The sequence below is a fragment of the Eleutherodactylus coqui genome, chromosome 3 (assembly GCF_035609145.1).
Source record: "Eleutherodactylus coqui strain aEleCoq1 chromosome 3, aEleCoq1.hap1, whole genome shotgun sequence".
Classification (NCBI taxonomy): Eukaryota; Metazoa; Chordata; class Amphibia; order Anura; family Eleutherodactylidae; genus Eleutherodactylus; species Eleutherodactylus coqui.
The window spans coordinates 192,315,153-192,339,208 of record NC_089839.1 but is presented as its reverse complement, the minus strand read 5'-3'; the positions used below and the strand labels follow the sequence as shown (position 1 = coordinate 192,339,208).

At 40.3% G+C, this 24,056-nt stretch overlaps 1 protein-coding gene across 10 annotated transcripts in view; it reads left to right on the top strand.

Moving 5' to 3' along the window:
* Positions 1 to 24,056, top strand: part of FOXP1 (forkhead box P1) — a 700,722-nt gene that overhangs the window by 653,493 nt on the left and 23,173 nt on the right. For all 10 annotated transcript variants that reach the window (XM_066596693.1, XM_066596696.1, XM_066596697.1 and 7 more), the window contains 4 exons: positions 80 to 167; positions 9,587 to 9,670; positions 23,518 to 23,719; positions 23,920 to 23,996. In XM_066596693.1, coding sequence (XP_066452790.1) covers positions 80 to 167; positions 9,587 to 9,670; positions 23,518 to 23,719; positions 23,920 to 23,996 — 451 coding nt within the window. The remainder of the gene's footprint in view (positions 1 to 79; positions 168 to 9,586; positions 9,671 to 23,517; positions 23,720 to 23,919; positions 23,997 to 24,056) is intronic.

The window sequence follows — 24,056 nt, the reverse complement described above, 5'->3', positions numbered from 1 at the left end:
AGACTGAGCCCTAAATCATTGTTGAACTTGGGGAATGTTGGATATCTGGTCTTCATTATCTTCCCTTCTATCATTGCAGACATCTCAACAATGAGCATGCATTGGATGACAGGAGCACAGCTCAATGTCGAGTTCAGATGCAAGTTGTACAGCAATTAGAGTTACAGGTAAAACGGCATTTTGCTTCCTCCTTGTTTTCTAATTTAAATGTACTGAGCCGGAGACTTGTGTTTTTTTAATTTTTGATTTTTTTTTTCTCTATCAGTTGTGCTGGTTTTCGATTGTCATGAATATTTGAATCATCTTGCATAAAGAAAATTAGATTTGTCTTACATTTGCATGTTAAAGGAATAATTTAACAAAATATAACAGGTTCTTAAATGAATGTATTCTCCAAATAATTGAAGACCATGTTTTATTCCATTGATGTTTAGGCTCTAGCTCTCCAGATGGCCTACATTTTACTCAAGCAGGTTCTTGGGGAGATTTTTTTTGTTGTGTTTTCTTTTTTTTAAAGGTCCATGGACATGGAGCTATCCCATACAGATTCCCTACAGTGTAGTTATTACTGGTGAACAGCTAATTCATTGCATCCATTTGCCAGTTGTAACAGTGACTATCAAACCCCATTGTAGACAATTGTTCATGTTAAAGGTGTCCATGCAAATTAGACAAAACTTGGCCGAATCTGCTCAATTTGGCAGGAATGGCAATGTTCTAATGTGTATGGAGGTGTCCTTGCTCTCCCTCGACAGCAAATGTCAGACGGGAAAGAAGGATTGAGCAGCTTGGGTTTCGACATGCCTAAATCTTAAGCTGGACTTACACATAAGATAAAAATCAACTGACCTGGCTGATTTTGGCCATTTCATCTGACGAGCATCTGAAAGCTGTTCTGAAATGGCCGATGGCTGGTTTCTGTCTGCCGAAAATGTGAGCCATCCATTTGGAAAATGCCATATACTTGTACTTTGAGTGGTCAGCTCAAAGTATGAGTATATGGCATAATCGGCCACTTAAGTCAACTATTTGCCTCGTTTGCACTAACCCAGTGTGATTTTTTTTCAATCTAAACTGACTCCCTAATCAGGCAGTTTAGACTTTCATGTTAGTGGGATTGTTCTACTGAACAGATCTCACTGATAATTAATCATCTACATTGCAGACGATCAATATCATATGTATATATTTTGCCTTAATTCTCATAGAACGTATTTGTCTCTAAACATTGAAATAAACATGAAGGCTTGGCGTGAATTGGATTAAATAGTTATTTAATGTGTATAGCCACCTCAATACAGACATTAATCCATTTTCCACTGCAGTCCTCTCTGAGGAACCCCCATGCACATCAGACTACAGTTGTCCAAATCTGCTAATTTCTTTAGGGCTGAATGACTCTTGTATGTATATGGGACCTCATGCATTACCCCAAGATTTGATGATGTGGAGAAGAAGGACGAGGCATGCTGAATTTCAAGTCCACTGTCCTCATGTAAAACACATGAAAGATTGGCCAAACCAAGTGTTCCCGTGCATGTTGGAGCTGGGAAAAACAGCTATTTTCCTGACAGCTATTATAGCTTTATAGGCACCTTTATTTAACATGTGGCCACCATATATTCATGCGTATGGCCAGATTTAAACAGTTTGGCATTCATCTTTGCCTCTTGACGGCAAATCCCAACACAGGCAGTCTAATGACGTGTGCATTTATTTTCCGTCTTGACTTCATACTGCTGTTTTACTTGTCTTTGAAGTCAGCAAATGCTAGTCTAGTTGTAAACTTAGAAAAGTTTGGTAATTTGAGACAGACTGGTTGCTAGGGTTTCCTTTTAGAACAGTGACTGTCTTTTCCATGAGTTTCTCATGTAGCACCTTTCTAACCCTAGACTTAAAGCTCGTTGGTCACAATGCAAAATCAGAAACCATCTCCCCTTCCAACTATCACACATACTTTATAGTAGCGGTCTCTTGATATGGGTCACCCCTATAGTTATTATAGTACTGGTATCCTGATATGCTTCACCTCTATACTTATATCCCTTCTTAGTAACCAACCTATCTCTGGTATCTCAGGTCATTAACTCAAAGTAAATCGAAACCGAATATTGGTCAAAGAAGAGCCATGGAAGCTGAACAATACATAAGCCACACATCTTTTTATAGTCAGCCCTATTAATCAGATTTTTGTGAAAATTTACGTGGGGAGTAGCTTTCATTCCGTTGCAGAAACAATTAAAATTGTCATCACTGTGTCTTTCAAAAAGGGAGGATGACTCTTTCTAGCTGCCATAAAGTAAGATAAGCTGTCAAAGTTGCAAATATTTTTCATCCTAATTCCATGGGTAAAGCACATCTCAACAATAGAGTTTGTAGATTATGTTTTGTTCCCATTTAACAAAGTTGGCCAGTTAGCTGCCATTGTACCTTGGCAAAAAAGTGTGAAATTAACCCCATCATTTCATGGACTTGTGCTACCTCTGATTATGTTCAGTGTTGCATAGTTGTCTCTGAATGAAATGGCTGCTTGGTATGCAAGGCGGCAGTATGAAGATATATAGAGGGCCCTGGGCTAAATAGGGAAGATAATTACATTTGGAATTTTACTGAGTTTAAAGTCATTTGCAGCTTCAAATAGTCACCGAGAAATATCTGCAAAAACAGACTTAAACTTTCTGTTGTTGCTATCCCTCTGTAAAAAAGCATATATCTTTTTAATTACATAACATTTTAATTCCTATCTCAATTTGTCTTGTGTCATTTTGGCTCCTACATGAATCTGGGCCTTTCTTTCTTACTTCCCTCCCACTGTACTCTTCATTAACCCAGTATGGCCTAATTTATTTCCCAGTATCGTAGTGTGAAGCGTAAATTATCGAGTCTTGCAGAAACAATTACAGGAGGAAGTTGGCTATGTGGTCATATAAATGGAAACCAACCACACACCAAGCAATTATGCACTTTTATTAAGATTTACAGCTGATATTTTAGAGTGGAAAGAATACATCAAACATCGTTTTCTCTAGTGAATTTTAAATAGTACTAGTAGTTTTTATTGTTGTCATAAATGGTCATTTCCAATTATTTCATGTTCAAAAAAAAGGTTAACTTTGCGAGAATTTCTGGTCAGGCAACAACAATTTTTTTATACAGTGGTTTATGCCGCCCCATGATTTCAATGTAGAATGTTAATTTTATTTTTAATTTCATTTACTTTTTGACATTTTTACTGATAACTATTCCCATATAAATGATTTAGGACAATGTGTTACATTTGGCTGTTACAACCAGAGCAAGGTCTTCTTGTATAAAAAATATATATATATGTACAGCCAATTTCCTCCTTATATTCAAATGCAAGGAAATGGAAGTAGGCTACAAAAATCTTTTGGGCAAAATGTGTGAAGTTGCCCATGTGTGGTTCTGAATATGTAGTTGGCCTGGGTTACATAACGGAATAGTAGAGTTAAAATTTGAGAAGATTCATGTGGACAGATGCTTTGTTTCAATGTTATTATATGGAACTCATAAAGGGGTTGTATGTGATTAGAAAACTAGGGTTTTTTTTCTGTGGAGCTATTCTTGCCTGTCAGTGGTAAATAGTATTGCCCAATTTACTTACATAGGGCTGAGCTGTAATACGAGACACAGGTCATAGACAAGAGTCGTACCATTTGTGGAAGAAGACATGTGGTGTGAATATGGCACCCATATACAGTAGATAGGTGTTGGCCAATGTCATCAGGATCAGCCAACTGCCTAATATGCTATATTGGGGGTGTCCAATGGCAGCTGTCAGGGTAAAGTAAATCATTCGCTCCCACAGTAGAAAAGGCACTCCCAAAGCTTCTTGAGGAGGCTTATTCAACTTATTATAATAAGTGATTATAAGACATTAGACACCACGGGGTAAATTTATCAAGCTGTTTAAAAGTCACAAATTTTGGCACATGTCTATGTATAGTCTGTTTTTTTTAACAGACTGCACACAGACAAAAAAACCCCGCTAGTGTGCCGGAAACCTTAGGAAAACACCAATCAGACCGCCAGAAGCCAGATGGACCCCATCATAGTCAATGGGGTCTGCTTGAATCTGGCTTTTGTAGGATCCAGCACTTCTCATATTTTTGTTGTTCGGCTCCGAGGACGGAGTTGAACGATGGAAATAAAAACAACAGTGTGAAAAGCTCCAAATAAATGCTCCTCCATAGGTGTTCTTTCTTCCAGAAACCACATTACTCTTGGCTATGGGCTGTCTAGTATTGTAGCTCAGTCTTATTCAAGTAAATGGGTCTGCAATACTATTCAGAGCCAATGGACAAGAGTGGAGCTACAAAAACAGCCATGTTTTTCTCATCCCATATAGCCTCTTTAGGAGTTACATAGAATAGCACTGAAGCAAAGCATCTCTAATACTTGAGTCTTTCCAAATTCTACCTCTAGCTAATATGTCTTACTATATAGTTTAATATAACGTCTTCTTATAACAATACAGTGGTGATCTATACGGTCATGACTTGCTAATGACGATAAGCAACGAGAGCCGCTGCATTAAGGCAAGTGGTATATGATGACCTGAGGCATAATAATGTCTCATAATTTCCTCATGTATTGTTCATGCATTCTTTCACTTAAATTAATTTTATGCAGAATCATTGTAGAATGTAATAATATATGCAGTGGAATCATGATCAGGTATCAGTCCCCTGTTTCACGCCATGGAAGTTGTGAAGGTCTATTATTGAGGCGATTCTGCATGCACAAGTTCAATTAACTTTTCTTGCTGATGTCTTGCAAAAAATATATTTCTGTCCGCTGTTTCCAATGCTCAGCAATACAGAAATATGTTAAACATTAAACTACTACTGCATCCAAAATATGTTACAAATCAGACATTTCTTATGTAGAACTGACCACTTGCTTAGGAATACCACATGTAACTATGTTGGTATACTATAAGAATGACGGAGTCTTTAATTTAGGTGCACTATACTTCCCAATAGTTTAAAGATAACATTAGGTTGTGTGTGTATTTGTACAGGCCGTGGCCCTAGGGGTGGTTTCCCACGCAGTATTTATTGGAAATATGCCACAGCAGTTTTTTATATAGTTTTCTGAGCCAAAGCCAGAAGTGGATTCAAAAGCAATGGAAATGTAAAAGAAGAAGTTCTACTTCCCCATCCCACTGGATCCATTTTTTTTTAATTGTTAGGTTAGGCAGGGAGGAAAATACCCAATCCAGTCCAGGTCTAGTAATGCCAGCAACTCCACATCTGGCCTGGTTTTTGTACTGGGTCATATGGTATTGAGTTTTCCTCCCCTCTTGTTGTTGGTGACATCATCACAGAGGGCTGGCTGTTCGGCTCATTCCACTAAATAAGCCAACCCCCTTTCCTGTTTCTGCTTGGGCCTTGAAAGAGAAGGGGGCTGACTTAGTTATTGAAATGGACCTAACAGCCAGTCCGCTGTGATACTATCACCAATGAGAGGGGAAGAAGACTCCATACCCCATGACCTGTAGGTCAGAAGAAGTGATGTTTGCTCCTCAGACCTGAACTGGATCGGGTATTTCCCTCCCTGGATAGCCCCTTTAACTGCTATCTAATTAGAATTAAAGGGGTCCTAGAGGACTCTAATGCTAATTTGTAAGGATCAGGATGGGTTTCAGTGCTTCATCCCCTTCATTATTTACCTATGCAAAGCATCTCTCCGCACAATGGTCTGTACAATGTGCTACAGCCCCTCTTAATCAAGTGAAGGTCCTGCGACTGATTTAAATGGGTTATTAATGGTCTAGCTTCAAGATAGGCCCATCGATGGTAGATCAGCGGGCTCTGTCGACTTGGACGTTCGGTGAGCTGCTTTTTGCAAGGCCAGTGCTGTTGTGCACAGAGCTGATTTCTGCAAAAAGCAAACAGCTCCGTTCCCGCTGCAGTTGTCAGGCTTAGTATTACAAGCATAGCTGCAATTAAAGTGAATGAGGTCTTGACCTGCAATAGTAAGCCTGGCCACTGCAGTAGGAATGACGCTGTCTGCTTCTTGAAGAGTTCAGCTCAATGCACAACGGCACCGCTCCAGATAGCAGCTGACTGGCAGGGATCTTAGTCGAAAGACCTCATTGATCTACTGTTGGCTACATTTTAAAATGACTAAACAGAATATTTGATTAAAGGAAATATGACAATTAAGTATTTTGTGTATACTTTCCTATTAATAATGCCTATGAGCCTCGTGTGGTGCAGAGTGTAAGCTCTCGCCTACGACCTGAAGGTTGCAAGTTCGATCCCCGTATGAGTCAGGTAGCCGGCTCAAGGTTGACTCAGCCTTCCATCCTTCCGAGGTCGGTAAAATGAGAACCCAGCTTGGTGGGGGGTAATAAGTAATAATTACCTGAAAGCGCTGCGGAATAAGTTGGCGCTATACAAATACCAAGATTTATTTATTTATTAATGAGAAGTAAGGATTCATAGCAAAAAAAAAAATGGGTGTAGGCACCCCGCTGTAGCAGGACCAGCCTATACAGCCAACATATTCAACCCCGAAGAATGGATGCGCCATATCTTTGGACAGAAACAGTAGAAGGGTCCAACTCTAAAACCTAACTGCCCCAGGCTTTGATTTTAGAATTGGGATAATTGTTGTCTAGTAGGGCATATCGATGCCATAGAGGTAGATCTGCCCTTGAGGACCCTCTCTTTAAGCCACACAGAGCCGCTCTCAATGGCTGTGTAATACTGTACTACATTTCCCCTACAGTTGACCTGGACTGGATGTGAACCTGAACCGAGCTTTTAGCAAAAGTTCTACTCAAACAATGGTTCTACTGGGTGAACCTCTTGTTCGGTTCAAACTAATTTGGAGCAAAGCAAACTTTTTGCAAAAGTTCGCTTATCACTAATCATCAATAAAGCCTCATGGGTTGTTTGTTAATTAACCCAGCAGAAATTGACTGTAATGGCTTGTGATTAGCTCTAATTGTATTTCTCTTCTGCTGGACCTTAGTGCCTCTATGGTGATAGGGTCCTATTGTTGTGTTTTAGAGCTTGGGCTAAATGGTGGATCCTATGGTGGGCCCGTCTGTCCCTGTATACTGCGTACTGCTCATTTGAATATATGGGAATTGTTATTTTAAGTGATATTTTACTATATTCACTGATCATCTGGCCATTTCAGGTCTCTGAAGATACCTTGAACAAATTGTTGTTCTTTCATAGCCAATGTTTTATTTCCTTTTTTTAACTTTTCCTTTTTTTATTCCCATAAAATCACCAAAACATGAAAGTTATTCATCCCTGTAGTACCCGTACAACATAATATATGAGTTGAGCAGGCATTGATATTATGTAATTGGAGAAGAGCAAACGGAGGCGGCTTGTCGGAGGCATTAGGTTAAGAATTATAAAAGTCATTTTATGTGAGCAACGTTCAATCAACTCTGTGGAAAAGAATACAAATAAAATGGTTGCTGCAATGATTACATTCCCATATCTTGTTAAGGGCACATACTAATATGGTTTAAATTGAAGCTTCAGGTGATGAGGCACACTCTATATCATCCCCCCAGCAAGATTAATTATGTGCATTTCAGGATAATTCCAATGTCTTCCCAGACATTTCTGGAAAATTGAGTGTAGCGCATATAGAAATTGTTTATCAGCCAGGCCATTACCAGCATACTTACATTTACTCACAGGTTCTGCATGCCGGCTGGACTGTTTAGTTGGTCATTAAACCTTCAATGCTCTGCTTGCACTTATGGTGTGAATCGCGCATTAGAAAAACAAACGCTAAATTCCTTAAAGGCAATGTCATATATCTGCAACCAATTTTTATTGCACCACTCTAAGTCTATGGAAAAAATATAGATAGTGACAGAGGCGTAACTTGTAACAGGGCCCCCAACTATAATGCTTTATTCATAGTACTGGGCTCCCTATATGGAGAATAGAGGCCTTATGGGCCCCCTAAGGCTCCTAGACCCGGGTGCAACCGCATCCCCTGCATCCTCTATAGTTACGCCTCTGGATAGTGAGGACAGTGTTAAGCGGTTTCCGCAACTCTCTAGACAATGAATGGAGTGGCACCGCACATGATTGACCACTGCTCTACTACAATTCCTCTTCACTGCAGTCACAAAGGGCCTTGGAAATGCACAAACCTTTCTGGTCCAAGGGCCACAATGTCAGTTTGAACCAATCCCAAGGGCCGCAATAAAACATAAATGGGTATTACCATCTGAGACATTTATGGGATATTGAAAGTATATGGCATAAATGTGTGCTAGTTGTTGGTTGCACTTCCAGGACCCCTACCAATCAGAAGAATGGGGGTCTCTTTCTTCCTATTCCTACTCTAGAAAGGAAGAGACTATGCATGCAGCTGTCTCTAACGTAGATTGCATGGGTTGAATATTTTAGTACTCTCATAAACTACAATGATGATCGCTGCATACATGCATGGCCACCTCTCTACCTCATCTACTTCCTTCTAGACTGCCAACCAGGAAGACCGTTATTCTGCCAATATAGGAGAATATTAAAGATGGCTACACAATACAGGATAAGAGTCCTTTTAGACGGGATGTCCGTTGGGCACTTAAGTCGTCCCAGTGATTATCGCTCCTGTGCTTTCACGCAGGAGCGATATCATTCACTGAAGGGAGACGGAGGGCACCAGAGATCTATTCTGGCTGCCCGCCTCCATTTAAAGTTAACAGGCAGTTGTTTGTAGGCGAGCGATTGACTGTTTGCACAGGTCTATCATCGTTTGATTTTTAGGCCTACGTAAACTAAATGACGAATGATAAGCAAACTAATTATCGTTAAGTCGCTGGCAGAGCTTATACTGACCAATTATCGTTCAGTTTTGCATGATCAAGCGAATAACTGAATGATAATCGTTCCGTGTAGATGGCCCCTTCGTATATACCTGCCCCTGCTCCCATGCCATGCACCAGAGGCGTAACTTGAAGCTCCCGGGCCCCAATGCAAAACTTGTAACAGGGCCCCCAACTTTAATGCTTTACTGATGGTACTGGGTTCCCTATATGGAGAAGAGAGGCTTTATGGGCCCACTAAGGTTCCTGGGGCCGGGTGCAACCGCATCCCCTGCATCCTCTATAGTTACACCCCCTGCCATGCACCATTCCTACTCTATTTGACATGGAAAATATATATGAATAGTCAAAGCAGACAACTATAACCATGTCAATGACCAGATGTTTGTGGACTGCACCAGAATGGCATTGTGAGCTGTAGGTTATGCACCATTGCTTTATATGTAGGAGCATTCTGACAATAACCTGGAGGACTGAGGGCAATTTAATATTCAATTAGTACACTGTAAAATGAAGGCAACTTTTACAGCAATTTCAGTATATTCAGATTTTGTTCTTCCTCTAAATTTTGCCCCTAGGTGGCACTGTATATTTTTATATGTATTTCATTCTGCTTCTTTTTGATGCTAGTAACTCCGTCATATAAAATAAAGTTGGCTGTATAGAAATATAATTAGTAAGAAGTACAGAATATTTAAGTTGTTAAAGAAAATGTTTTATTCATCCGTGTAATTTTATACTTAACAGCTTTCCAAAGACAAAGAACGGCTGCAAGCCATGATGACGCATTTACATGTGAAGTCAACAGAACCCAAAGCAAGCCCTCAACCTGTAAGTATTTTCTTTTTGACGGATGGGGTGGGATGAATTGACCTCCCATGGGTGGAAATTCTCTCTTGCATTGGTAAAACTGGTGTAAAATAAATATGGCGATCACCACTACAGATAAACTCTGTTGTTGCATTTGCACTATTTGTTCATTGCTGCGAGTAATATATTATGATGTACATTAAAGGGAACCTGTCATTGTTTGTAAGCTATTAAACCGCCTACACTTTTACAACACTGAAGTAGTTCTCATTCTGAACCGTGATTAACTGTTATAAACACTGAGTAAATCATACCTGGAAGGATAAGTTTTAAACAATTACCTCGCCATGTGCTAATTCTGACCAAGTGGTCTGGTGGGCAGGCCGGACCGTCTTGGCCCCTAGAGAACATCCCATAATACTGTCTCTCTCTACCATCACATGGATGACTGATGAGACATCATCCACAGGGCTTTAAAATCTTGCGCATGCACTGGGAAATCTCAGCCTGGCGCATGCGCGGTTCATCTGGCCTTTTCGTGGGCAGATTCGACATACTAATATGCACATGGGGAAACAAACACTAAGCCACTTCCATTTTGCCTGTAGATATAACTGCTTATAATTTTCACCTTTGATTCACAGTTAACATGCATGTTTGACCCAGTCAAAAGTGCAAGTCAGTTTCTATAAAGGCACAATCACTGCAAGACTACACCGGTTCCCTCCACCGATATTACAAGGATTGCCTCATCAACCACATTGACCAATTCACAATGTCCGCTCTTCCTGTAGACTGTGTGCTTGCCACTTTCTATAACTCATATAGACTTCACTTGGATAACTGCAACCCCTTTTCTTCTGATAAATGAATGTCCTAGAGGTGTGATACATACCTAATGGTTAGAGGGGTTATCCAGTGCCCAATTTCTTTTTTTTTAAATCTTCTCAGGGTTGTACAAAAACATAAAAAAATTGTGATACTCCACTCACATCATCCTCCCTCACTCCTGTTCCACCATTTTCTGGTCCCCCACCCCTATATGATTCCTGCAGCAATGGTGTAACTGACACCAGGAACATGTGACCACTGCAGTTAAAGTGACTATATTAACATCAGTTGTTCTTTGCTGCCCTACTGATCTGCTGGTTCCAGGTCCCATTTTCAGCTGTTCAAGATGGCTGACACAATCTTTTGACTATCTAATCCCTACAGTGCATTGGTAGTGTTAGACTACAAGTGCACTGCTTTTTGATTGGCCAGCACTGGCCTCAGAGAGCAGTACACAGTGTGTATTAGGTAGTTAGAAAATTGCTGCAGCCATCTTGGGCCCGGAACTGGTGGATCAGAAAGATGAAAGAGAATAGCAACTGCAGATAATATACCCTCTACCCCTCCGGTCCCAGGACAGAATTAGTCCCATAATTGGAGGGTCACTTTAATCGCCAGTTCACTTTGGCTGGTGATCAGATACAGTTTACACATACCCCATTGTTGGGAAGTCATTGCTGCTACAGCAGAAACTAGAGAACAGTGGGGGACCAGACAGGAAGAGGAAGGGTGAGAGATTGGGTGACATGACTTTAACTTTTGTAGGGATAACCACTTTAAGTCAGTTGGGAGGATCCTGTTAGAAATGATATAATCTAGTTACATAAACCTAATGTCTAAGGAGACTTTACTTATTCCTCAAGGAAACTTCTAGTTGAAGGTGAAATCCTTAAAGGGGTTGTACCATAATTGCAAGTTATCCCCTATCCATTTGCACTCCAATCACTTTCACTGGGACTGTGGAGATGCCTGAGCGGGTGCCGCTAGCCTATTTCTGTCAGCCCCATTGAATTGATTGGATCGCTGACTGTACATGCTCAGCCAGTGCTCCATTCATGATAATGAGGAGGAGAAGTAACCCTGTAGTCACAAGAGAGTTGGGCATGTTCTCAAGATCGCCAGGGTCTCAGTGGTGACACCCCCTACCGATCAGAAAGTTATTCTCTAGCCTGTGAATAGGGGATAACTTGCAATTGTGGTACAACTCCATGTATTTATTGTTTTAACCATCGGTCGGGACCTCCTAGGAAATGTATTTTTCAACTTTTTCTATCAAGTTTTTTGGGGTAGGTTAACATTATCTTTCCTTCTCTCTCCACACAGGGCTGCTTTTATTATAAGCAAATAAGCATGCATATTTTTGACTGAAAAATGAATAGCTTTGGAATTCATACACAGCGGGCTTTCTTTTGAGGAAAGTCTAATATTTCCTCGCAGCGCTTTTATAGCCATTTATTTAGAGTCCAAAGCGAACCTTTGACAGCTTGTACGTTGTTACAAGCGAACATAAAGCTCACTGATATGTAAACCGACAATAGACTGCCTGTGTGAGGTTTGCTATTGTCAGATGCACAGATTGTTTGGATTAGTCTATGTAAATTTATGGTTGTACCACCCTTTGGAGTATGGGGGAAGAAAAATCACATTTGTATATGAAAAGTGTCTTCGCTTGCAGGCAATCAACTCCAAACCTTTTTTTATGTTGAGAGTTCTTTTTTTTTTTTTTCCTTCTTCCATTTTTATAAGGGTGAGCAGAGTGCTGCATTGTTTGGAGGCTGTCGGCTAGATTTGTATGGTCTTTTGAGATTGCTGTATAGAATATTTTATATACTGATCTGATAAATTTCAATTATGAGAGAGTTGAGACAGATATATAAATATTCGGCAATGAAAAGCTGATTTCTAACACGCCAGAATAACAAGATTAGTAAAAAAAAAATTAAATTCATGAGTTTAGCTTGTTAGTTGTTCGTCATATTCTTATAGGATGGTGAAAGGAACCATTGGGGGGGCTTAGTTCATTTTAGGTAATTTTTTTTTTTACCTTATTTTCAGAAGTGGTAAGGTTCTTTACAGATTTCCTGACTCCGTAGAGATATGGGAGGAAAGCTAATATACTTTGGGGTTGTGTGTAGAGGACAACCCCTTTTCATATGCCCTTTTAGACTATATGGATATCATGGGCAGGGCTTGAGACCCCCCTCTTTAAACCTGCATGAAGAACTACTGCAAAGTTCCGAATCTACTAGGCCGGGCTTGTCCATGTTCTGCATGGTCAGGCCAATCATCTGAATACTTGACGTGTAGTAATATGTTTCACCTGCAGAGGAATGCAATGTATGGCCAGCCGCAGCTTCTGAAGCCAGACCGATGATGCTTGGTTGATTGATGGATCAAGTCAATTTAACAAGGAGTTGCTTTCACAAGACAACCCCTTCAAATGTAACTCTGAGCAAAAACTGAAAAGGCACCCCCTACCCTCCTTCTTAACTCATGACATTTTAAGGAGGTTGTCTGAAATTAGAAAGAAAGGATCTGCTTCATATCTGGAAACAGAGCCACTCTTGTCTGTAGGTCATGCCTGGTATTGCAACTTAGACCCATTTTACTTAAAACATGGTTTTTAAGCAAGAGTTATGCGGTGATTTGGGCTGCAATAGGAGGTGAGTGCCCCAAACCACTCTGATATTGCACTACAATTGAAGTGCCCTAAATCGCTCTAACATCGCAGTACCATTGAATTCAATGGAGTCGCAGTTCAGTATCATGGTGACAAAAATCAAAGCTGCAGTAACCTGCGCCTCTCACTGTGAATCCGTTGAGTTCAGTGGTAGTGCGGTGCTGTTGCAGTACACAGCTGGTGTTGTCAAGAACCCCAGTCATGCACAAAATCTCCATGTAGCCCCAGCTTTAGGGGGCTTCACTTTTTTATTTTTCTCTCATTAGCCATTCTACCACATTGAAGTTGACATAAAACCATCTTGCAAACACTGTTGACTTAGAGTAAAGTAGACATGTTTGCCTGACTACCTGGTCAGATTCAGTTAAAGTTGAATTGGGCTACCCTACAGTAACATTGACTACACAACATGTGTATGTGTTGGCTAGGTTGAAGTAGATTGACTGGAGCCAACAAATAGTCAAACACATACAGTAATAGTTATACCAATAGTTGCCATACTGCTGCCTTGTTACACAAATTTCAACAAAGATTGTTCCTTTTAAGAAATTTGCTTTTCAATTATGTTTATTTGCACATTTCAAAAACTATGTCAGTTGTCAATGTTGGATGACACCACTTCACACTGCAGAGCTTAGTATTGTGAGTATAAAAATAAGGGTTCAACAGTTGACTAATTTCTGCAGTTGCAATACAGAGCCTGGTTCTATTATAAATAATTCATAATTCATAAATAGTTCATATGAAAAAATAAAACTTTTCGGGAGACAAACTTTTTTGAGTTGGGCACTTTCAGGTTGCATTTTAAACACTGTTCAGGGGTTCCAACTAGAGATGAACGAGTATACTCGCTAAGGCACATTACTTGAGCGAGTAGTGCCTTAGCCGAGTATCTCCCCGCTCGTCTCTAAAGATTTGGGAGCCGGCATGGAGCGGCGGAGGAGAGATCTCTCTCTCCCTCTCTCCCTCCCGCTCCCTGCCGCAACTCACCTGTCACCCGCTCCGGCCCCCGAATCTTTACAGACGAGCGAGGAGATACTCGGCTAAGGCACTACTCGCTCGAGTAATGTGCCTTAGCGAGTATACTCGTTCATCTCTAGTTCCAACCCAGGGCACCATCTGAATGGTCAAAAACGGTGTCAAAACATAACCATGGACTGTTATTAGTAAAACTAAAACGGCAAGCTTTGGTTTCTGTTTAAGCGGATTTTCATTTGATTGTTGGCTGTGCTGTTCTGTCCTGCCAATATATCAGAATTTAATTGGAACCTGCTAAAACAGAAACCAAAGCTTCCAGTTTTGGTCTCCATTTTACTAGTAGTAGCCAATGGTTCAATCCGGGGTTCCATCTGGATGCCTTTTTTGGCAATCCAGATGAAGCCTTGGGGTAGAACCCCCACCCAGGATTTAAAATGCAATCTGAATATAGCCTGATACACCATTGTGTGCAGAGAAATGGGTTGCAAGATTATCACATACTAATACCTTGTGATGTTTTACCTACACCCAATCAACATACAGCCATAAAGGCTGCCACCGCTCATAGACATAACCAAAAGCAGTGGGTAGGACTGTCCATTCTGAAGCTACCTCTTGCATATAGGGATGGAAGTAATGAATGTCCCTTCCTACAGCACTAGTATTTCCTTTTTTCAGTGGCTACACATTGGACCTGTTTCTCAGTCTCAGATTTGGAACAGAGTAAATGGGAAAGAGGTGGCCTCAGTTCACTAAGGTCTTGTACAGACAAAAGATTGGTAAGGATTCTTCTATGCCTAAGGCCGAATGCCCATGGACGGATTATCGCTGTGGAATTCGCGGTCATACACCCGCCACGAATTCTGCACCAATGTCCATCCATAGACATGCAATGTTAAACGATTCTCCCCTGCCCACGAGTGCAAATCAACCGTGATTTTCCGCTTGCAGGGGAGAATCACAGCATGCTGTATTTGGTGTGGAAAATCGCATGGACGGCTTCCATTGCAGTCAATGGAAGCCGGCCGTCCCGCGATACTTCCGCAGTGAGCACTACAGAAGTATCGCGGGAATCCGTGTCACAGTTCGGCACGTCATGCACTGTGCTGCACTGCGCATGCACACCGGCTCACTGGCCGAAACGCTTGTGTCAGATCCGGACAGGTGAGTATAGGGTCTCTGATGGTTGCTGGGTCTGATTCGGCTGCGACATTTTGCAGTCGAAATCCAACCCGGCCATGGGCATGAGGCCTAAAAGAGGCTTTACATGGGCCAACTAGGTGAGGATACCTCCATAATGAGGCATGTTTAGGATGTTATATTTGTAGATTCTTGTAGAATTCATGGGACCAAATACCTCCATTCTGTCGGACAAAATACCTCCGTTCCGCTTGCTAAAATCCGAGGCACATAAAAGTACCGTATGGGCTCGCAGCAGGCTATGGCCATTGGTTTATGGATCCATATAACAAGGATCTATGATATTGCTGATTTTTTTTTATATCTTGAAACTTACACTGAAATGAACAGCTCATGATTTGCTTCCACAGGACACTTCAGGTGTCTATAAAAACCCAGAAGTATATTTTAATTAGAAAAGTTGTCAACAACATTTTGTATATTGTATCAGGGGGATAATTGCTTTTTCAGTATTCCCAAACGTCACACAACTGTCATCCATGAAAGAGGCAATATAATTTTTTCTAATGGCTGAGCAGTAATTAAGTTTTTCCGACAGTGCACCAATTCAGACTTGACCTAAAACATTTAAAATAACATTTTCAAATCAAATGCTTGGTTAAATATTCCATTCTGTGTACTGTATATTTCTTTTCACTCTAAGCGGAAAGCAATTAAGGTTATTTTTTTTCCTTAAAAAAAAAAAAAAAAAGAAAGAAAGAAACAAAAATATATGATAGATAGAAATAAGCACAGGCAATTAAACATCCCATAAAACTATGCTGGAACATTGGTTAAATAATAACGTAACATTAAATAGTTGAATTATATGGTTTGGAATTTACTTTAATATTTGCGCAGCCAGCAAAACCATTATAGCAAAAACATGAATAAATACTTCCATTGATTTTAAGTTAGCTCATTTTTTTTCTTGAGGATGTAATTGGCTACAGTTTTAGAAAATCTGGTTAATAGGTATTTTATGTTGGCATTTTTCCCCTGATTATTTGCAAACATTTTGCAGCTTGAAATGAAATTATTTTAACCCCAAATAGTCATTAAATTGAACAAATACATTAAAAAAAACTAATAAAAATTTGGAATAAAAATACAGCGTGATGCTATCCAGTCATGACTCGTTTAAGATAATATATTGACGATGTAATAATTATAAATTTGCAAGTTACTTACAAAAAATACTACATTGATTTTTTTTTTTTTTTTCCGGTGGCCTCAAATGACTCGAGTTGTCCCTTTAAAATTGTCATCTCGCTGCTTCTAACTGCCTATCTTTCCATGTTACAGTCTCCAATCTTTAGCGATTAAAGGCCAGAATTTCAGTGCAATTAAATCATCAATTCTGACCCTAAGCAGACTGGCGCGGCTAATAGCAGAAATTTGTGCCCTGGAGCATGCAAGAGAACACCAGGCTGGCAAATTTTGTTGGTAGGGGGTGGTGTGTTTCGGTGATGCTACACCCCTTAAAAGGTTTCAAACTCATCTTTATTTAAGCAAAGATATAAGCACGTCCTCATGATCTCTGGCTAGTCTTCTCATGTAATACATTTAGGAAAAACAAAAAAGATACAATTATGTGGACTAAGCGGGACAGTTAATGGAAATCCATTTTGATTAGGGGTTTACATCACTGCCTGTTTATGAAAATTACTGATGACTCATTCATCATTTTAAAGAGATGTTGTAGCCAAAAAGGAAAGAGCGTAAGTTATTCTTTATATTGACATATAATTCACAAATTGAACACAGAGACATAAAAAAAATAAGAGTCAATAAACTGGGATCATAAATATGGTTAAAAATGTGATTTTGATACGTAGTTGTAGAGCTATTTTTTTGTATAGCTCGGTTGCTTACATTTTTGGGGAAATAAATACAAAAGCAGCAATTAACTCTTTAAAGGCATCTGTGTTAACGCCATGTGTAGTCATATTCTGTTATTTTCTAAGAGGAGCAATATAGTTGACAGCTCACTGGTTAGCTCTATTGTCTTACAACACTGGGGTCCTGGATTCAACCCCGACCTAGGGCAACATCTGAAGTTTGTATGTTCTCCAAGTGTCTTTATGGGTTTGTTCTGGGTTCTCTGATTTTCTACCAAATCCCCCAAAACATACCGGTAGGTTAAATAGTTTCATGGAGCTGGACTTAGGGCACTTTTACATGGGACGAACTATTGGAAGCAGATGCCTCACAGGTTGTCCCGTTGACGATCGTTCCTGTGATTTTTCGACAAGAATGATCATCTCTGAGTGAATGGAGGTGGAGTGGGCCGGGGGTTTTGTTCTGGTTGCCTGCCCCCATTCACAGGCAGTCTTTCATAGATGTTCATCTGCTCCCGACAGGTTGCCCTGTGTAAAAGAGCCGATTGGGAAATTAGATTTTGATCCCTACTGGAGAACTTCCATGAATGATGAAAAGCTCTGTACTGTGTTGTAGAATAAGTGGGTGCTGTATAAGCAATTAAAAGCCCCCTCCCCACTTGGTCTGGAGACACTTGCTCACTCCAGACCACGTTCCCTGCGATGCAGTCCAATGTCCCTATATCTTTAATATGAAGCCACGGGTATATAAGAGATGCACAGACACTAAAGATAGATATTATCCCAGGTAACACAGTAAAGTGACTGTTGCCCCTTGACAGTGTTTGCCACCTCTGCCAATAGTGACAGTTCCGTTGATTGGTCCCATATAGCTTTCATTATAACTCAGGTGAAAAAGTCAACTCCAAAAATCAGAATCTAGATTAATGACGGAACAATCAACAAATTATCTAACCAGTTCTAAAAAAAAAATTATATTTGGAAATTGCCGAGAATATTTTTCTATTATATATTATAATACATTTTTACACTCCAAGTGTGATACTTTATTATGTGTAGCATGACACAGGAATTCACTCCCATTTTTTTAGTTCTATGTCATGCTCCACCCTCTCAGGCCATAGCGCACTGCATCATTTTTGACTGGAGCGTTTCTTTAAATACACTTTTTTTGGCCCTGATGAGGTGGAAATTGTTTATGAATAAAAAAGGGCTACATTAAGGAAGTCAAATGTATAAAAAAAACACATTTTTTTGTAGTAGCTGCATTTGTTTGAGGCACTGTGTTAAATTCCTCGTGAACTGGCACGCAGAATACAACATTAACCAACAAAATGGCTTCCCCATGGGCAGGTGACTGACACTGGCTGATCATTTTATAGGATTCTGCCTCACATCTTCTCTATGAAACCACAGGAACTTTCCGCTCATGAAATCTCACGAAAATATATTTAAAACATTGAAAAAATATATGTATAAAACACTTCAATAGCAATTGACAAGGTCAGCATTTCATCAAATTGTCGGTTAAGTCTACAAATAGATGTGGGAGATGAAACGCCCTTCGCTCCCAGCTCCTGCTTTTTGTTCTCTCTTTCCTCACAGATTGCAGTCATGTTTAATTTGGAAACTGGGCTCCTTTGGCAAATTAGCAATTAGAACAATTTTGTGGGAATATGTATATGTGTCATTAGTTTTCCTGCAAATTAATAGCGGGAGCAGAGGTCAGGCAGACATTTTCCACTCGACTGCTGCTTTGCTGTTGAGATTTGGCACTTTGTTTTGGAACAGCCTCAGCTGCAGTAAAGCCACAGTCTTCCTCCAGGATCCGTCTTTTAATTAGTTTACCTCATAGCTATTATTCCAAATATTGCTGCCTCCCTCCTCTAAAAATACGATTACTGTTTCCACCAAATATTCCGGCGACACCCTGAAACCACTTCTTCCCTACGTCGGGGTCATTCGTATGCAGTGTTTAATCTTCAGTTCACCTCCATAAGCATCTCCTAATTAGAGTCCTTACAATACAATTTCATCTGGTAATTAGCTCAGATTGGCTGCTTACCCCGTCTTGTGTTAGTGGCAGCGCAGCGGTGGGTGTGAATCAATGTCATTTGTCAAGTCTGTTAAGTCACCCATTTTACTTAGATCTCCACCTCTTTCCGTACCTCCTGTTTTCTTTGTAAAATCTGCTCTTTAAACTCGGTGAAAGCTATTCATTCCGATAGCCTTGGCAGACTCCAACATTTTTCAGTGCAGTAGGTTGTAAGATCTTCAAGCTTTCTGATAGTGTTCTGAAAACAGTAGTGTAGATACAGGCACAGGGGTAACTTAAAGGAGTATTCCCATCTCAGCTTTCTATGTGCAAGTTGGGAAAACCCAACACTCTGTTCCCACTACCTGTTAGAAACATTCGAGCACTTCAGCCCAGCTCTGTTTCCGTAGCTCTGATTGAAGTGAACCAGAGCTATGGAAATGTTGCTTGGCTGAAGCGCTCAACTGTTTGTATAGGCTCCGGCTGTGTGGCCACAAACTATAGCAGCAGCTTACCACCTTGGCTATGAAAAGCTGAGATTGGAATGCCCTTTTAAATCTCCTGCTAGGTACTGTATGTAGCAAGCCTCCACTGAGGGGTTGAAGGATTGGCAAGGGCAACCAGGCTCTATAGACTTGGTGGCTGGTCATAGCTCCAATTTTTCATTGTGTTCCAAAGTTTATTCCTTGCGGAGTTAGGAATTGTAAGGCTCCTTTCACATTTAAAGCTTAGTTGAGAGTTTTATTGCAGATTCTGTTAGTTCCCATCAAAATGATGGGCACCATGACAAAACCTAACATACCCCATTTTAAGTCAGTGGGGCCTGTTGGGCACCAGTAGCATGTGTCTTATGATGGATTTGACAGAGAGCTGTGTCTTCCATTCTTGATAAAAGCCAGAACGCAAAAGTGACTATAGCTTAAACTGGTGGTAGAACTTTATTATGTGTTTATATTAAAGAACTTGTCACACAAAAAACAAATTATCACAGAACAGGTGATAAGTGTTTGATCCATGAGGGTCTGACCACTGGGAAACCCCACGATAATGAGATTGAAGGTCATGAGTCTTTCCAATATGAATGGAGCAGCATCATGCATACCCACTTATCCCAGCAGTCACACGCCCACTGATCTGATGCTTATCACCTATCCTCTGGATTAATGTTAAGTTGTTTTGGTGGGACAACCCCTTTAAAATTTGCATACTTGACACTCAGAGTGTGGCAGCTGCCATATTGTACTTTGAGAAATTGTTGTGATGGATCTAATGAATGCAGGTAAAAACGTAAAATGACCCCCCGGTTTTGGGATGAAATTCTGTACCAGGATTGTAGGGTGGAGGGATATCTTACCTGTACTTCATCTTCTTTTACCAGCCCTTCATTCTACCGGTTGCAGTTCCGTTTTTGGGCTGCCAAGATGCCTGCCGCCATTTTAGACTACCAGAGCATCCACAGTGTTAGAAGTACCAAATTACTGTTGCTGCTCTGTGATTGTCCAGCACTTCTCACATGATCAGCACTGGCCAATCACAGAGCAGGTCACAGTGTCTATTAGATAGTTAGAAAAGGATGGCGGCCATCATGGCCAACCAGAAATGAAACACTGAACCAGCAGAAGGGAGGGTTCAGAAAGAGATGCTCAAGATACTTATCCACCCTCCGGTACCTGTACAGGATTTTTTTCATTAAATCAGTTGGTCGATTTAAAGGGGTTATCTGCTTTAGAGAACACTATTTTAAATACCCTATTGGGGAACTATAAATTAATAGAGGAGGGGTCACCAGTTACTAAGAATGTAACTTGCTCTAGGGAACCAGCCATGTTCATACCTTACACATGCAGCCCATTGACTTCAGTAGGAACTGTAATGCTTAATTTGTCCTATGGTGGCGCTGCAGAAGAACACCTGTTTCCAGGTTCATACACCAGGTTACAACTGATCGTGGACAGTGTCAGCCAGAGGATATTCTGTGATTAGCATTACAGGAACCTTTAAATATACATGGAATGTCCAAAACAGACATCCACCTTAAGATGGCCGCAACAGAGGCGTAACTTAAACTCCCGGGCCCCGATGCAAAACTTCTAACAGGGCCCCCAACTATAATGCTTTATTCATAGTACTGGGTTCCCTATATGGAGAAGAGAGGCCTTATGGGCCCCCTAAGGCTCCTGGGCCCGGGTGCAACCGCATCCCCTGCATCCTCTATAGTTACGCCCCTGGGCTGCAAGGATAAAGAAAGCAATATCAATTCTAGATGGAGATACCTTTTTACACCTAGAAGTTGTGACTTAACTCACTGAATTCTTACGAAAGATTGCAAATACACTCAAATTTATAAGAAATGCAAAATAATATAAAAACCACAACAGGACACCACCCCGCAATGCATCCAGACTGCATGGAATTGTACCAAGTGCACGTGCGTCTTTGTTCGGCTTGTTGAAAATCGACATCTGTATCCTATTTAACAAGAAAAAAAACAAAAAAAACGACACATTTCCATAATAAACTGTTAAAAGGCTGCATTACTTGTCTGTTCTCTGGGGATTATCATTAAATCACAGCTCGTATCACACAGAGGACTGGCTTGTAATATGAGTTGAGGTATATTGATAAACTCTAAAGGTCATGTATGGGGAAGAGCTGCAGTTTGGAATTTGTCTGGGTAAAATTCTTCTTAAATGAGTTGATTTTTTTTTTGTTGAAGATTGAAAGAAATAAAAAATCCTATCACTTTAATGTTGCATTTTCTTACTGTCAAACATAGTGACACCCCCCCCCCCGCCCCCATCTCGATAGACCCGCGCCCTTTACTAAATTGATTTTGAAATTATTCACTGATAAGGTACCATTCTTTGGAATCAATTAATGAAACACCAAGGTTCTCTTGATTAATACCATATATTGTACCTTTCCTTAACATGACCTCATATTTTTGGCACCAGTTATACTATTCCACCGTTAGACTGGCAAATTATATTTAATGGCAGTAATACAGTTATGTGCATTTTTGCTATATTCTACTTATAACTAATTTATTGTAAAAAAAAAAAGAAATAAAAGCCTGACATAGTAATAAGACTGACAGATTGCCGAATTTAACACAGTCTTGAATGTGGCGTTTGATTTATATGGTCTGGATAGGCCTCAAAAATAGGTTTTCCGACACACACAAAAAAAATGAAATGAACTTTGTTGAACTAATATTAGGGTTCTGCTTAATGTAAAGTACAGCTCTGAATGTATATGTGCCAGCTCAAGGCTTCAATCCCAAAGCCACTCACTATTTACAAAGGCAAAGTTTACACATTTTCTCCGAAAGTTAAACATTGGGTTGACGTTCTATTAAACCAACAAGTAAAAGTGTATATTTAACATTCATGTGGGGCACCAGACATTTTATAGCGTATATACGGTGGCAGTTTGTTTAAAGTTTACCCCATAGTTAACATTGTGTAGTCATGCTTTAAATTTCCAAATGTCCCAATGATCTATTGGTGGATTGCAATTAACTTGTGTGGGTTGTAAATCTCTCTGCCTAGATGGTAAATGTATTGCTGGTACCATTTCTTGAATGCTTTATACGAGGGAGACGTTACCTTCCCAGTTCTATGCCACAGGCCTCTCACTCAGTCAACCTGTTTTGTGCTCTCTGCTCTGCATTCATGAGGGGCAGGACCCCCAAAACAAGAATCTGTCGTGAATGTATAGTTCTTATGGAATATATATTGGTTTGACTTCTATCCTTTGTCATTAAATTATAGAGTTGCTACCTTACAATAAGTGGCATTTGAAGGACAGTTCTTCTTCTTCTCTGATTTTCATAATGTTTTTCCCAGGGAGCATTGCATGGCCCATAAGACTCCCAACGCCAGCTTGGCATTCTCCACAAGGAAAAATAGAATCCCACCAGAACCCAAATTGAAGTTTTTCTAAAACTTGCTTATTCAAATTGTCTATCCTTTGTATAGGGATAATAATAAGACCTTTATCTTATAGTGTTGGTATAAATCCATATAGCTCGCATCCAAGAACTTTGGAAGCTAGAGTATGCTTGATTGTTCATTGTCTCCAGACATTCAAGCTTTATCTACCTTGTGAAGCAGAGGACAGGGTGACCCACGCCTACTTACTACTGTGGAAAGCTTGATGCATTTTGCAGGCTCACAGCACCCATGTTCTTGTGATAATATGGCTCTCCTCCATCCATGGTCTGTCTGCTAATCGAAAGCTTTTACTCCAGTTTAGATGCAAATAAATTGGCTAGTTTAAGATAACTATTTGCTCATTACTTTATACTATTATGTATTTGCAGCTGAACCTGGTATCCAGTGCCACACTTTCAAAGACTGCATCAGAACCTTCCCCACAAAGCTTACCTCATACACCCACCACCCCAACGACACCACTCACTCCTCTAACCCAGGGACCATCAGTTATCACTACCACCAGCATTCACAATGTGGGACCCATACGGAGGCGGTACTCTGACAAATACAATGTCCCCATCTCTTCTGGTGAGTTGACCTTTTCTTACTATGAATATATAGAACAGATTCATGCCGCTTAGGAACTTGGGAAAGCTTTGGCATACTACTCAAGCACTATATAGTCAAATAACCTCTACAGAGCTACAACCCACCAGCCTGTGCGTTATCATGTCCATAAACACAATTTGTGTAATTTCTTTCTTTCATTTTTATTTATTTAATGGCAGACATTGCACAGAACCAAGAATTTTACAAAAATGCAGAAGTCAGACCACCCTTCACATACGCATCTTTAATTAGGCAGGTAAGTGGAGGCATTGTGTGTGCTGATTTATTGTGGCAGCGAAAAGACAACATGGGTAAG